Genomic DNA, 13,831 nt, shown 5'->3' on the forward strand with positions numbered 1-13,831 from the left:
TTCACGCAATTTGGGTGCATAGATCCTGAGAAATCAGTACCCAGAAGAACCACCTCTGGCCGGAGTAACGGCCTTGATACGCCTGGGCATTGAGTCAAACAGAGCTTGGATGGCGTGTACAGGTACAGCTGCCCATGCTTCTTCAACACGATACCACAGTTCATCAACAGTAGTGACTGGCGTATTGTGACGAGCCAGTTGCTCGGCCACCATTGACCAGACGTTTTCAGTTGTTGAGAGATCTGAAGAATGTGCTGTCTAGGGCAGCAGTCGAACTTATTCTGTATCCAGAAAGGCCCGTACAGGACCTGCAACATGCGCTCGTGCATTATCCTGCAGAAATGTAGAGTTTCGCAGGGATCGAATGAATGGTAGAGCCACGGGTCGTAACACATCTGAAATGTAACGTCCGTTGTTCAAAGTGCCGTCAATAAGCACAAAAGGTGACCGAGACGTGTAACTGATGGCACACCATACCATCAGGCCGGGTGATACGACAGTATGGCGATGACGAATACACGCTTCCAATGTGCGTTCACCGCGATGTCGCCAAACACGGATGCGACCATCATGATGCTATAAACAGAACCTGGATTCACCCGAAAAAATGACGTTTTGCCATTCGTGCATCCAGGTTCGTAGCTGAGTACACCATTGCAGTCGCTCCTGTCTGTGATGCAGCGTCAAGGTTAACCGCATACATGGTCTCCAAGCTGATAGTCCATGCTGCTGCAAACGTCGCCGAACTGTTCGTGCACATGGTTGTTGTCTAGCAAACGTCCCCATCTGTTGACTCAGGGATCGAGTCGTGGCTGCACGATCCGTTACAGCCATGCGGATAAGATGCCTGTCATCTCGACTGCTAGTGAAACGAGGCCGTTGGGATGCAACACGGCGTTCCGTATTAACCTCCTGAACCCACCGATACCATACTCTGCTAGCAGTCATTGAATCTCGACCAATGCGAGCAGCAATGTCGTGATACGATAAACCGCAACCGCGATAGGCTACAATCCGACCTTTATCAAAGTCGGAAACGTGATGGTACGCATTTCTCCTACTTGCACGAGGCATCACAACAGCATTTCACCAGGCAACGCCGGTCAACTGCTGTTTGTGTATGAGAAATCGGTTGGAAACTTTCCTCACGTCAGCACGTTGTAGGTATCGTCACCAGCGCCAACCTTGTGTGAATGCTCTGAAAAGCTAATCATTTGCACATCGCAGCATCTTCTTCCTGTCGGTTAAATTTCGCGCCCGTAGCACGTCATCGTGGTGTAGTAGTTTTAATGCCCAGCAGTGTACAAAGCGTATGTGCACAGAAATTATTTTCAAGCAAGTTGGCGCGCCAAGTCACTATCATCGTTACGTTGTGGCGTATCTGTTAAGGGATCTGCCGACTTGGATTGAACATTGTGGAACATCCTGACCACCACGACCACCTGATTTAACCCCAATGGACTTCTATGTACGGGGCTGCTTAAGAGAGAAAGTGTTTATTCCTCCGTTTCCAGGAAACGTCGACGAGCTGCGACAGTCGATAACACAAGCAGCTGCAACCATTCGTCTAGACTTGCTCAATAATTACAGGTGGGACATTTCTCGTTCTAGAAAAGGTACCAGCACTGAGCATTTGTAAATGAAACTTGAATTTATACTGCATTCAGTGTTGTATTAAACATTTCTGGAAATTATTGACGTTTATCCCAGTCCATTTCGTATAATGTATGAACACTCTGTACATTTACCATTTTCAGTTACTGTTAATTGTATAAGATGACATGAGATTTGAAACGATAAAATGTTTATTTCTTTTATCAGTTTTGATGTCACATACTTGCATGACAACAACAGAAAAAGAGAAGACTTGAATCTGGATTGGAACACAGCGCGCAAAAATTTGAAGCTGTGTTCGTAGCCACTATTCTCCGAGCTCGCTCCGTCTAACGCCTCTCCAAAGCTTTGGCTGTCTTTTCCTAGCACACCACTGAATGTTTATAACTAAATCAAAATGGACGCCCCATTATTTTCACCCTTATTTCACCCTGCGAAGTTTCGACTACGTCAGTGCGCGACCTATGGCGGGTTACCCTCAGCAGACTAGCGGCGGTCGCAGCCCGCAGCGCACAGGGGACAGGTGAGCCATGCGAGACGTGTTGGCTTGTGCAGGTGGTTCCGCAGCCAGGGCGCCTCCAGCCAGCGCGTCGCCCTGGAGGACCGCGTGCGGCAGGTGGGTGGCAGCCTCTTCCTGGCGGCCGCGCTGCTCAGGGACTCTGGCCGCTACGTCTGCGTCGTCAACAACTCGGTGGGAGCGGAGCGCGCCTCCACCTCGCTGCTCGTCACCAGTGAGTACCCCACACGCCGTGCGTCGTCTCACAGTGACTCGCGCGACTCACACTGCTACTGGCAGCGGCTCCCGCATCAATACTTGATTCGTGGACTCAACATTGGAAGCTTTCGTGGGTTAAAGATCACTTCTTTAAACCTTCTCTCTGTATCAGCTCCGCGGATATTCTGTTGGCGTCATTTACATCGATCCGTTAAAACTGGGTGCAAACTGGAAACTAAATTCAAAAAAATTCAAAAATTGAATAAAAAGCGATCTTAATACTCCCTGTATATACGGTGGTCCATTGATGGTGACCGGGCCAAATATCTCACGAAATAAGCGTCAAACGAAAAAACAACAAAGAACGAAACTTGTCTAGCTTGAAGAGGGAAACCAGATGGCGCTATGGTTGGCCCGCTAGATGGCGCTGCCATAGGTCAAACGGAGAATATAGGAACCCCCATTTTTATTACATATTATTGTAGTATATAAACAAATATGAATGTTTTAGTTGGACCAAGTTTTTCGCTTTGTGATAGATGGCGCTGTAACAGTCACAAACGTATAAGTACGTGGTATCACGTAACATTCCGCCAGTGCTGACGGTATTTGCTTCGTGATACATTACACTTGTTAAAATGAACCGTTTACCAATTGCGGAAAAGGTCCATATCGTATTGATGTGTGGCTATTGTGATCAAAATGCCCAACGGGCGTGTGCTATGTATGCTGCTCGGTATCCTGGACGACATCATCCAAATGTCGGGACCGTCCGCCGGATAGTTACGTTATTTAAGGGAACAGGAAGAGTTCAGCCACATGTGAAAAGTCAACCACGACCTGCAACAAATGAGTATGCCCAAGTAGGTGTTTTAGCTGCTGTCGCGGCTAATCCCCACATCAGTAGCAGACAAACTGCGCGAGAATCGTAAATCTCAAAAACGTCTGTGTTGAGAATGTTACATCAACATCGATTGCACCAGTACCATTTTTCTATGCACCAGGATTTGCATGCCGTCGACCTTGAACGTCGTGTACAGTTATTGCCACTGGGCACAAGAGAAATTACGGGACGATCACAGATTTTTTATACGCGTTGTATTTAGTGACGAAGCATCATTCACCAACAGCGATAACGTAAACCGGCATAATATGCACTATTGGGCAACGGAAAATCCACGATGGCTGCGACAAGTGGAACATCATCGACCTTGGCGGGTTAATGTATGGTGCGGCATTATGCGAGGAAGCATAATCGGCCCTCATTTTATCGATGGCAATCTAAATGGCGCAATGTATGCTGATTTCCTACATAATGTTCTACCGATGTTACTACAAGATGTTTTACTGCATGACAGAATGGCGATGAACTTCCAACGTGATGTATGTCTGGCACGTAGCTCGCGTACGGTCGAAGCGGTATTGAATAGCATATTTCATGACAGGTGGATTTGTCGTTGAAGCACCATACCATGGTCCGCACGTTCACCGGATCTGACGTCCACGGATTTCTTTCTGTGGGGAAAGTTGAAGGATATTTGCTATAGTGATCCACCGACAACGCCTGACAACATGCGTCAGCGCATTGTCAATGCATGTGTGAACATTACAGAAGGCGAACTACTCGCTGTTGAGAGGAATGTCATTACACGTACTGCCAAATGCAATGAGGTTGACGGACATCATTTTGAGCATTTATTTCAATAATGTGGTATTTACAGGTAATTACGCTGTAACAGTATAAGTTCTCAGAAATTATAAGTTCCCAAAGGTGCATGTATCTCATTGGTACAACCGAAATAATATGTTCAGACGTACCTACCACACCTACCTACGTATGTACCTACCTGTTACCAACTGTACGTCTAAAATTGTGAGCCATACGTTTGTGACTATTACAGCGCCATCTGTCACAAACTGAAAAAAGTGGTCCAACTAAAACATTCGTATTTCTTTACGTACTACGCGAATATGTAATACAAAAGGGGGTTCCTAATTTCAAAAACGTTGATATCCATTTGACCTATGTCATCGCAACTAGCGGGCCAACAATAGCGCAATCTGGTTTCCCTCTTCAAACTAGACAAGTTTCGTTCTTTGTAGTTTTTTCGTTTGACGCTTATTTCGTGAGATATTTGGACCACCATGTATAGAAGCATTCAGATGTTTTCACACTAATATTATTATTACGGTACAATTTTTATATCTTATATTTGCATTGAAGAACAGTAAATTGGTGAAGACAAGGACAGTATACAAATTTTTAACAGAATATCGTTGTCGTACCTTACACTTTCGCCAAAAGTATGCGACGTGAGCTTTTCTCTCACTTTCTCGGCACAAGTCCACCTTTTTTCTTTCATGGACAGAATATAAAACCTAGACTTTTGATAGCGTTTCCTGTTGTTGCTATAATAACTTCTGGTGCATGAGTTCAAAGTCAACTTTGATTTTTTTTAAATGTTATCTTTCCACTGTTGACAGAAGTGTTTTATTATTCAATACACGATTCAAATTACCATACTTAGACCATCTCCAGGTGCTTAAAACAGTGCCTTATTGGAAGCCAAAAATATCCGAGACTTATATAAAGATCTGGAGTATCTCTATATCCAGCTACTCCTACCTAAGGGTTTTATGCAACCTACGACGTCTTCAGACACCACCTGCCAATTTCATTTTCTCTCGCACGTTAGGCACAAACTAGTACTCCTATAGCACAAATGAACAGGGCCTTTTTGTAGGATATTTAATGTAGTTAAATTTTGTACTGGGATACGTTTTCGGTATAGGCCGTAGTTTTCGAATTATTCAAGAAAAATCTACGAAATTGGCCTTCAGACATGTTTGTCTTGAATTACTCCAGAATCATTGCCCACATGGAGACAGTATCCCAGTTCGAAATTTAACTAGATTAAATTTCTTACAAAAATGTCCTGTTCATTTTTCTGTAGGACTAAAAGTTTCCGGTAGCAGGCAAGAGAGTGCGAAAATCTAACAAGTGCTTTTTTAAGGCGTTGCAGGTTTAATAAAATCCAAAGGTAGATGCATCTGAAAGGAACAGGTTACATTCACAGTGAAGGTGCACTCTGACCAGTACTGCTTTTATCTCAACAGTTAAAAATTGATTTTAACTTAGCGTCACTGACCTTGTTTTAACTCTAGTATATGTTACGGTATAGTAACTGAGAGCTCCCTTTAAGCAACACCCAAGAAATTGGTTAATCTAAAAAACGAGTCAAAATCTGCGATAAAATTTATACATCCCTTAATGGTAACTTTCCGTTTCTAACTTTTGGTGAGATTACTATGACAAAGCAGATTCCCGTCAATTTGTCTAAAACAGTGCTAGTGCATGATAACGATCGATAATATACAATTGTGTCGGAGAGAGATAGAGAGAAAAAGAGAGGGAGAAAGAGAGAGAAATTAAATGGAACAAGAAATGACACCTTCAATATGCACGCTACAGAACATTACACAGCAAGAATTTAATCTATAAGAGCCAATTTAATGCCACTTTTCTTTTTAGCAGCAGCTGACTGAGTTCGTAAAATGTAAAAACGTTATAATGAGTTACATTCTGACTTCTTAGTTCGCTGGTGGGTTCAAGTGCAATACTCACACCTTGATATTATTCTGCCAACTCAGGGTGCTGTGGAACAAACACTTGAGAGAATAGTGAAAGACGTCCGTTCGCAAGCAGCCCAGGGAGTGATCGAAATTGAAAAACGTAAAACGCAGGCAATATTAATCACCCTGGTATCAACTACGCGCGATGAAGCCTTCAGACAATAACGACAACTTCCATACAAGTGGTCCACAGTTCTGGCAAATACTTTGCTCTTTTACTTCGAATATACTTTCTGAAGTGATTTCACCCTTGAAACGCTGCCACATGTCAAGCTATAATATCGTATACTGCAGAGATACATAATCTATGAGTAATTCCTACAAATTTTTCCCAAATACTAAGATCTGCAGCAAATTTTTCATTATGTCACCTTCCTTCTCAAACTTGTTTCGTATCAGACCTCATAACACCTGTATTTTACTAGATAGATCTAGTTATATAGTCACCTTCAATATATTCTGGCCTGTTTCTTACTCCCACAACGTTTTCAAACAATTCTTGTACAATCGACATCCATCAGCAAGAAACAATAGCCCGAGGTATCCTCGAAAGAGGACACTCCCAAAGTTTATTCACTGTTGCCCCTATACTCAGTAATTTTAAAAAAGTGAGAAATTTTAATGCTTAAATAATTATTTCAAATAAACTTTCTGTGTGAGTTATTCGAGTGGTGTGATCTTGCTTACGCTGGCTGCAGAAAGACGGTTGCTTTGCAGAAGCGCACTACAGCGTGTTGACTTAAGTAATCGTCAGAGTCCTCGCTTGTGGGTACATTGGTCATTTGATTTCCACATTCATTCACTGAGTATTCACGGTAAGATGCATTTACAGTCTCCCTTACTTTAATGACACTGTCTGTATACCACGGTGTTTAGGAATTACGATGAACTACCACAACATTAAGACCTCAGCTAACGCTTTATTTAACACTCCTGGTGACGTTGCGGACGGGTCACAAATGGGGAAAATCTAGTGGCATAAGCGACTTTGATAAAGGGCAGGTTGTTACGGCCTGGAAGATCATCTCGGGAACGGCGAAGCTGGTAGTTCAGAATGTGGCAGACGAAGGGCTGCCCGCTCTGGAAACAAGGAGATGCGGTGATCTATGAAAGATGTGACGGCAGCGTACAGCGCTGGTACAGACTCGTTTCCGACCATGCACCATGTAGAGCAAATTCTTAAAGTTGGTGACCAGCAGCAGATGAGCTCTACATTTTCTCACGTTAACTAAATGACTGCCCATTACTATTTCTGTGGGCACGGAATCATCGATACGTAGCAGCGCACTGAATTCTACAAAAGACTCTACTGACGGATGAACAGGTAGTAATGCGAGGGGTGTCCAGAAAGTAAGTTCCGATCGCTCGCGATATGGAAACGACTGTGAAAATCCGATGAAGCTTTGCACAGACGTGTTCGACAGTGTCTCTAGTATGCCTGTCGGTCCCATCACTTCGCTCTTTTCAGTTCTGAACGCATGGTGAGACATACAGATGCGTAGAACATAGTGTCTCCCGCCAAGTATGAGGTCATGGTGAGAGATTTCGCCTGATGTTATGCATCCCACATTACAGAACTCTCATACGGTTCCTACTGCGTGACAATTCTCGGCTGCAATCCGCAGGGGCCATGAAAATGCTCCTGCAGCGTTTTCGATGGGAAGTGTTTGATCAACCGTACTACTGCCCGTAATTGGCTCCCTCTGTGTTTCATCTCTGCTCACATTAACTAATAGCTATGAAGACAACATTTTCGCACAGACAACGAGCTATAGATGGGCGTAGAGAATTGGCTGGAAACACAGGCGGCTGCCTTCAATGAAGAGGGTATTGGAAAGTTGTTACAACGTTACGACAAATGTCTAAGTCGGAGTGGTGACTATGTAGAACAGTGGCTGGAAGCTCTAGCTAACTGTTGCAGATAAAATATTTCTGATTATCACAATGGTTTCCATTTCGCAATCAATCTGAACTTATGGACAGCCCTCGTATTTATTTTGGGTCATACTGATCCAAACATTATATATATATATATATATATATATATATATATATATATATATATATATATATATATATATATATATATAATAGTTACAGTTTTGGACAAAACTATTTTAACAATCGGAAACTTTACTGAGTTACAGGCAGCTCTTGCCGTTATAGACAAGGTCAGCAAGTTTCACAAACATATCCCATTTTAAATACCTGACATTGTCGGCTGAGCTGAGGAGCAATCGCAAAAGTCAACTATTCGTTGTAACTAAAGCTTCAGATATTAAGTATTATGTCTCCATGCTCGTCGTCAAGTATGGTGTGTCTAGGAATCCTTCTGTGGTGTGCGTACTGTAAGACCTTCAGTACACACACCATCAGATTATTTGATTTGTCGCTCTAACGAAGTAGGCGAGTGTCAGCAATATGTCTCGTGGTCTTATCGTGGCGTGTTTATCTTATGCCGTTAGGTTAGAAGGTAGAAATGCCACTTGCACTCTTAGAGTAGCAGATTGACAGTGACCAACTTTAAACAGGACCTGATTAATTTTCACAGATATTTATTAAAATAATAACAATCATAAAAATTACTTAACTTGGTTCTGGATGCTATTTACAATTGAGAATCTGAAGTTGCCTTGGTATTGGTACGTTAATCTTATTCTCACATATATCTCTGATACTTGACAAAAGTGTCTATACATTTATCTTCATGGCTATGTACAGGACTATGGTAATCTTATTAGGCGCAGACTGAAACTTGACTATAGACTGGTACACACAAATGTGGAACTCGTACAGACTGGTGCAGACAAATGCAGACTAATGCAGATAAATGCAGACTGACTAATCGGAGGTCTGTACACTCGTTATAATACCTCGCGCGTTCATGTATCACTGCGCGAGTGTGATCCGCGAGGAGAAAAGGATCTATGTTAGTAGCAATCTCATTGGCTGCGTTACATATTAATACGTGGATCGGAGCAAGCAGAATTTGGTCCGTCTCTATGGCAGCGCCATCTCGTACTTTGGAGATGGACGAGCGCTGCGCGTGCGCTATTGCGCTTAGCAGGGCGCGCTCTAGTTGGAAATTTGTGTACGCGCTGACTAAGCGGAACTATGTACACAACACCTTCCTACTCGGTGCGCTAGACAATCACATCAAACAAATCGTATTAATGAGTTTTATTACAAAAAATCAAATGACAATACTTAACTTTAACAATTGCACAGAACTGTCGCAAGCAAAGGGTGACATACTAAATAAGCGATCTCTTCAGTATAAGAATTCACAAGTCTGCATTACATGGAGTGTACAAGCAAAGTAATGAGCGTTGACGCTTATATCCAAGTCGCTAGTCTTGAAGCGTCTGTTCAACTAGGTCGACACTAGTCGGGCGGCGCTTATGTCGTCTTTGCACAAAGGCCGTTGTTGTCGCGTTGTCATCCTGGAGAGGGGTCGGTCAGTATGCGATTGGCTGACGTCTTCTCCCTGCCATTTCTTCTGTATCGTTCCCGGCTGGCGTGTCTGCGCTTGATTTTACGCCGGAACATGAAGTTTTTTATTGTGTTGATCGTGTGTAGGTACACTGGATTACTAGTTTCGACAGGATTAAGGGTGCTATCTTCAGATCCATAGCGTGCGGCTTATGATCACGCTCTGCGATAAACCACCCGTTTGTTTTCGTGTCAACGCAATGGACTCATAATAAAAAGAGAGTAGAACTTTACAAAAATCTGAGGTCTCCTCAAGGCAAGGTGGAGTCACACAAGTGTAGCTCATCAAGAAGTGCCGCGTGTGTCTGCCGCAGCCAACCCAGACACATTGGCGCTTCTTGACCACACTTTTATTCTGTGTCTTGCCACAACAACATAAATATATATTTTTTTTAAAATATATCTTTATGCCGTCTAATTAAGTCTTAATGAAAGAACGACATTCAGTCACAAATTAAAGTAAGCTATTGCTTTTTCCTAACAATTTATTTTCGTAATAACATTTCAGATCATTAAATAAAGATGAACTGCTGGAGATTAAACGACTATGTGAAAACGCGTTTGGGGTGTAGTCAAGATATTTGCAGAACGTCTACTTCTGCAGACGTGAGTTAGTTACTTAGTTAGTTACGTGTTCGACAGATGACCTGAACGAGTCTTTTATACACTACTGGCCTTTAAAATTGCTACACCAGTAAGAATTGCAGATTATAAACGGGTATTCATTGGACAAATATATTATACTAGAACTGACATGTGATTACATTTTCACCTGACTTGGGTACATGGATCCTGAGAAACCAACACCCATAACAACCAACTTTGGCAGTAATAACGGCCTTGATACGCCTGGGCATTGAGTCAAACAGGGCTTAGATGACATGTACAGGTACAGCTGGCCATGCAGCTTCAACGCGATACCACAATTCATCAAGAGAAGTGACTGGCGTATTGTGACGAGCCAGTTGCTTGGTCACCATTGACCAGACGTTATCAGTTGGTGAGAGATCTGCAGAATGTGCTGGCCAGGGCAGCAGTCGAACATTTACTGTATCCAGAAAGGCCCGTACAGGACCTGCAACATGCGGTCGTACATTATCCTGCTGAAATGTAGGGTTTCGCAGGGATCGAATGAACGGTAGAGCCACGGGTCGTAACACATCTGAAATGTAGCGTCCATTGTTCAAAGTGCCGTCAGTGCGAACAAGAGGTGACCGAGACGTGTAACCAATGGCACACCATACCATCACGCTGGGTGATACGCCAGTAGGGCGATGAAGAACACATTCTTCCAAAGTGCGTTCACCGCGATGTCACGAAACACGGATGCCACTCCCATGATGCTGTAAACAGAACCTGGATTCATCCGAAAAAATGACGTTTTGCCATTGGTGCACCCAGGTTCGTCAATGCGTACTCCATCTCAAGCGCTCCTGTCTGTGATGCAGCGTCAAGGGTAACCGCAGCCATTTTCTCCGAGCTGATAGTCCATGCTGCTGCAAATGTCGTCGAACCGTTGGTGCAGATGGCTGTTGTCTTGCAAACTTTCCCACCTGGTGACTCAGAGATCGAGACGTGGCTGAATGATCCGTTACAGCCGTGTAGATAAGATGTCTGTCATCTCCACTGCTAGTGATACGAGGCCGTTGAGATTCAGCACGGCGTCCGGATTACCCTCCGTAACCCACCGTTTCCATATTCTGCTAACAGTCATTGGATCTCGATCATCGCGAGCAGCAACGTCGCGATACGATAAACCGAAAACGCGATAGGCTACAATCCGACCTTCATCAAAGTTGGAAACGTTATTGTACGCATTTCTCCTTCTTACACGAGGCATCGCAGCAACGTTTCACCAGGCAACGCCGGTCAACTGCTATTTGTGTAAATCGGTTGGAAACTTTCCACATGTCAGCACGTTGTAGGTATCGCCACCGGCGCCAAGCTTGTGTGAATGCTCTGAAAAGCTAATCATTTGCATATCACAGGATCTTCTTCCTGTCGATTAAATTTCGCGTCTGTAGCACGTCATCTTCGTGGTGTAGCAATTTTAATGGCCAGTAGTGTAGAAACGATGTGGAAAGAGTAAGTCTGCAGGATACGTAACGTGATGAGTGCTAACATTGACGGCATACAGTGACTTAGTGAAACAGTGGGAAGCGCTTCCTTGACCCCGACGATCCCTCGGCGTGTTGCAGCGCCGCTGTCGGCCTACGTGGCGCCGCAGCAGCAGACGGTGGACGTGGGGCGGCCCGCGCAGCTCAACTGCTCCACCGAGGGCCACCCCCAGCTGGCCGTCTCCTGGCTCAAGGACGGCCGGCCGCTCCACACCTCCAGCAGGGTCAGGCTGATAACCCCGCAGGTAAACGTCCCTCCCTGCACCCTACTGCCAGCTACCTGCTCCAGCACATTTCCAAGTTACAGGTATCAATCTTTTTGTAACACTCGACCAAATACTGGAGATGGAGGAGTGATAAAACATCCGTGGACATTCCAGAAGACACCAGTGTTGTTCTCAACAGTCTGCAACAAAAAAGTTGAAGCTGCACACACATAGCATCAATTCAGGCATGGAAAAACTGAACACTCAGAGAAAGAGTATTGGCATTAAAATTAGTTGTACTCAGACAGATGGAAACGCACTTAACGACATTCGAAAATATATAATTCCTCACACACCACATACATAGAAAGAAAATATGTTATGTGGATATGTGTCCAGAAACGCTTACTTTCCATGTTAGAGCTCAAGTCACATTAATCATGGAATGGAAACACACAGCGACAGATCGTATCAGCGTGACTTCAAACACTTTGTTACAGGAAATGTTCAAAATGTCCTCCGTTAGCGAGGATACTTGCATGGAATCCCTGATGCGCTGACGCAGCCGTGGAGAATGACGTATTGTATCACAGACGTTGACAATACGAGCACGAAGAGTCTCTACATTTGGTACCGGGGTTGCGTAGACAACAGCTTCCAAATGCCCCCATAAATGAAAGTCAAGAGCGTTGAGGTCAGGGGAGCGCGGAGGCCATGGAATTAGTCCGCCTCTACCAATCCGTCGGTCACCGAATCTGTTGTTAAGAAGCGTACCAACACTTCGACTCAAATGTGCAGGAGCTCCATCGTGCATGAACCACATGTTGTGTCGTACTTGTAAAGGCACATGTCCAAGCAGCAAAGGTAGAGTATCCCGTATTAAATCATGATAACGTGCTCCATTGAACGTAGGTGGAAGAACGTGGGGCCCAATCAAGACATCACCAACAATGCCTGCCCAAATGTTCTCAGAAAATCTTTGTTGATGACGTGATTGCACAATTGCGTGCGGGTTTTCGTCAGCCCACACATGTTGATTCTGAAAATTTAGAGTTTGATCACGTTGGAATGAAGTCTCATTCGTAAAAAGAACATTTGCACTGAAATGAGGATTGGAACATTGTTGGATGAACCATTCGCAGAAGTGTACCCGTGGAGGCCAGTTAGCTGCTGATAGTGCCTGCACACCCTGTACATAGTACGGAAACAACTGGTTCTCCCGTAGCACTCTCCATACAGCGACGTCTTCAGTGTTACCTTGTACAGCAGCAACTTCTCTGACGCTGACATTAGGGTTATCGTCAACTGCACGAAGAATCGCCTCGTCCATTACAGGTCTCCTCGTCGTTCTAGGTCTTCCCCAGTCGCGAGTCATAGGCTGGAATGTTCCGTGCTCCCTAAGACGCCGGTCAGTTGCTTCGAACGTCTTCCTGTCGAGACACCTTCGTTCTGGAAATCTCTCTCGATACAAACGTACCGCGACACGGCTATTACCCCGTGCTAATCTATACATCAAATGGGTATCTCCCAACTCCGCATGTGAGGAATGTTTCCTGAAAGTTTGGCCGTACCTTTTTGTAACACCCTGTATATATATAGGGTGATCAAAAAATGTCTGAAACGCTTGTCGTTATGTTGTAGGACAGATTGTACTGAAACATAAATGTTAAGGGAAAAGTGCGATACGTTGCGCCGCTTCCGAGTTATTTAGCATTGAAGTTAGCCAATCAGATCGTCCAGCGCGTAAATTCAAGTTCCAGCTAACGAGACAAAGCACTCGTTGTGCAACACCGCCCCTAGCAGGCCGCTTGAATGCGAGCGCGCGACGCCCCGATTGGCTAAATTCTATGCTAAATAACTCGGAAACAGAGCAACGCATCGAATTTCTTTCTTAACATTTATGTCTCAGTACAACCTGCCCTGTAGCATCCCTACAAGCATTTCACACATTTTCTGACCACCATATATATATATATATATATATATATATATATATATATATATATATATATATATGGCCGGACGTGGGTTTGAACCGTCGACCTCCCGAAAGC

General features: G+C 44.1%; 1 protein-coding gene across 1 annotated transcript in view; it reads left to right on the forward strand.

The window, feature by feature from the left end:
* Positions 1-13,831, forward strand: part of LOC126335651 (Down syndrome cell adhesion molecule-like protein Dscam2) — a 176,618-nt gene that overhangs the window by 102,206 nt on the left and 60,581 nt on the right. The window contains exons 7-8 of the mRNA XM_049999107.1: positions 2,170-2,345; positions 11,653-11,816. Of these exons, the coding sequence (XP_049855064.1) occupies positions 2,170-2,345; positions 11,653-11,816 (340 nt within the window). The remainder of the gene's footprint in view (positions 1-2,169; positions 2,346-11,652; positions 11,817-13,831) is intronic.

Source organism: Schistocerca gregaria, chromosome 2 (assembly GCF_023897955.1).
Source record: "Schistocerca gregaria isolate iqSchGreg1 chromosome 2, iqSchGreg1.2, whole genome shotgun sequence".
In the NCBI taxonomy this organism is placed as follows: domain Eukaryota; kingdom Metazoa; phylum Arthropoda; class Insecta; order Orthoptera; family Acrididae; genus Schistocerca; species Schistocerca gregaria.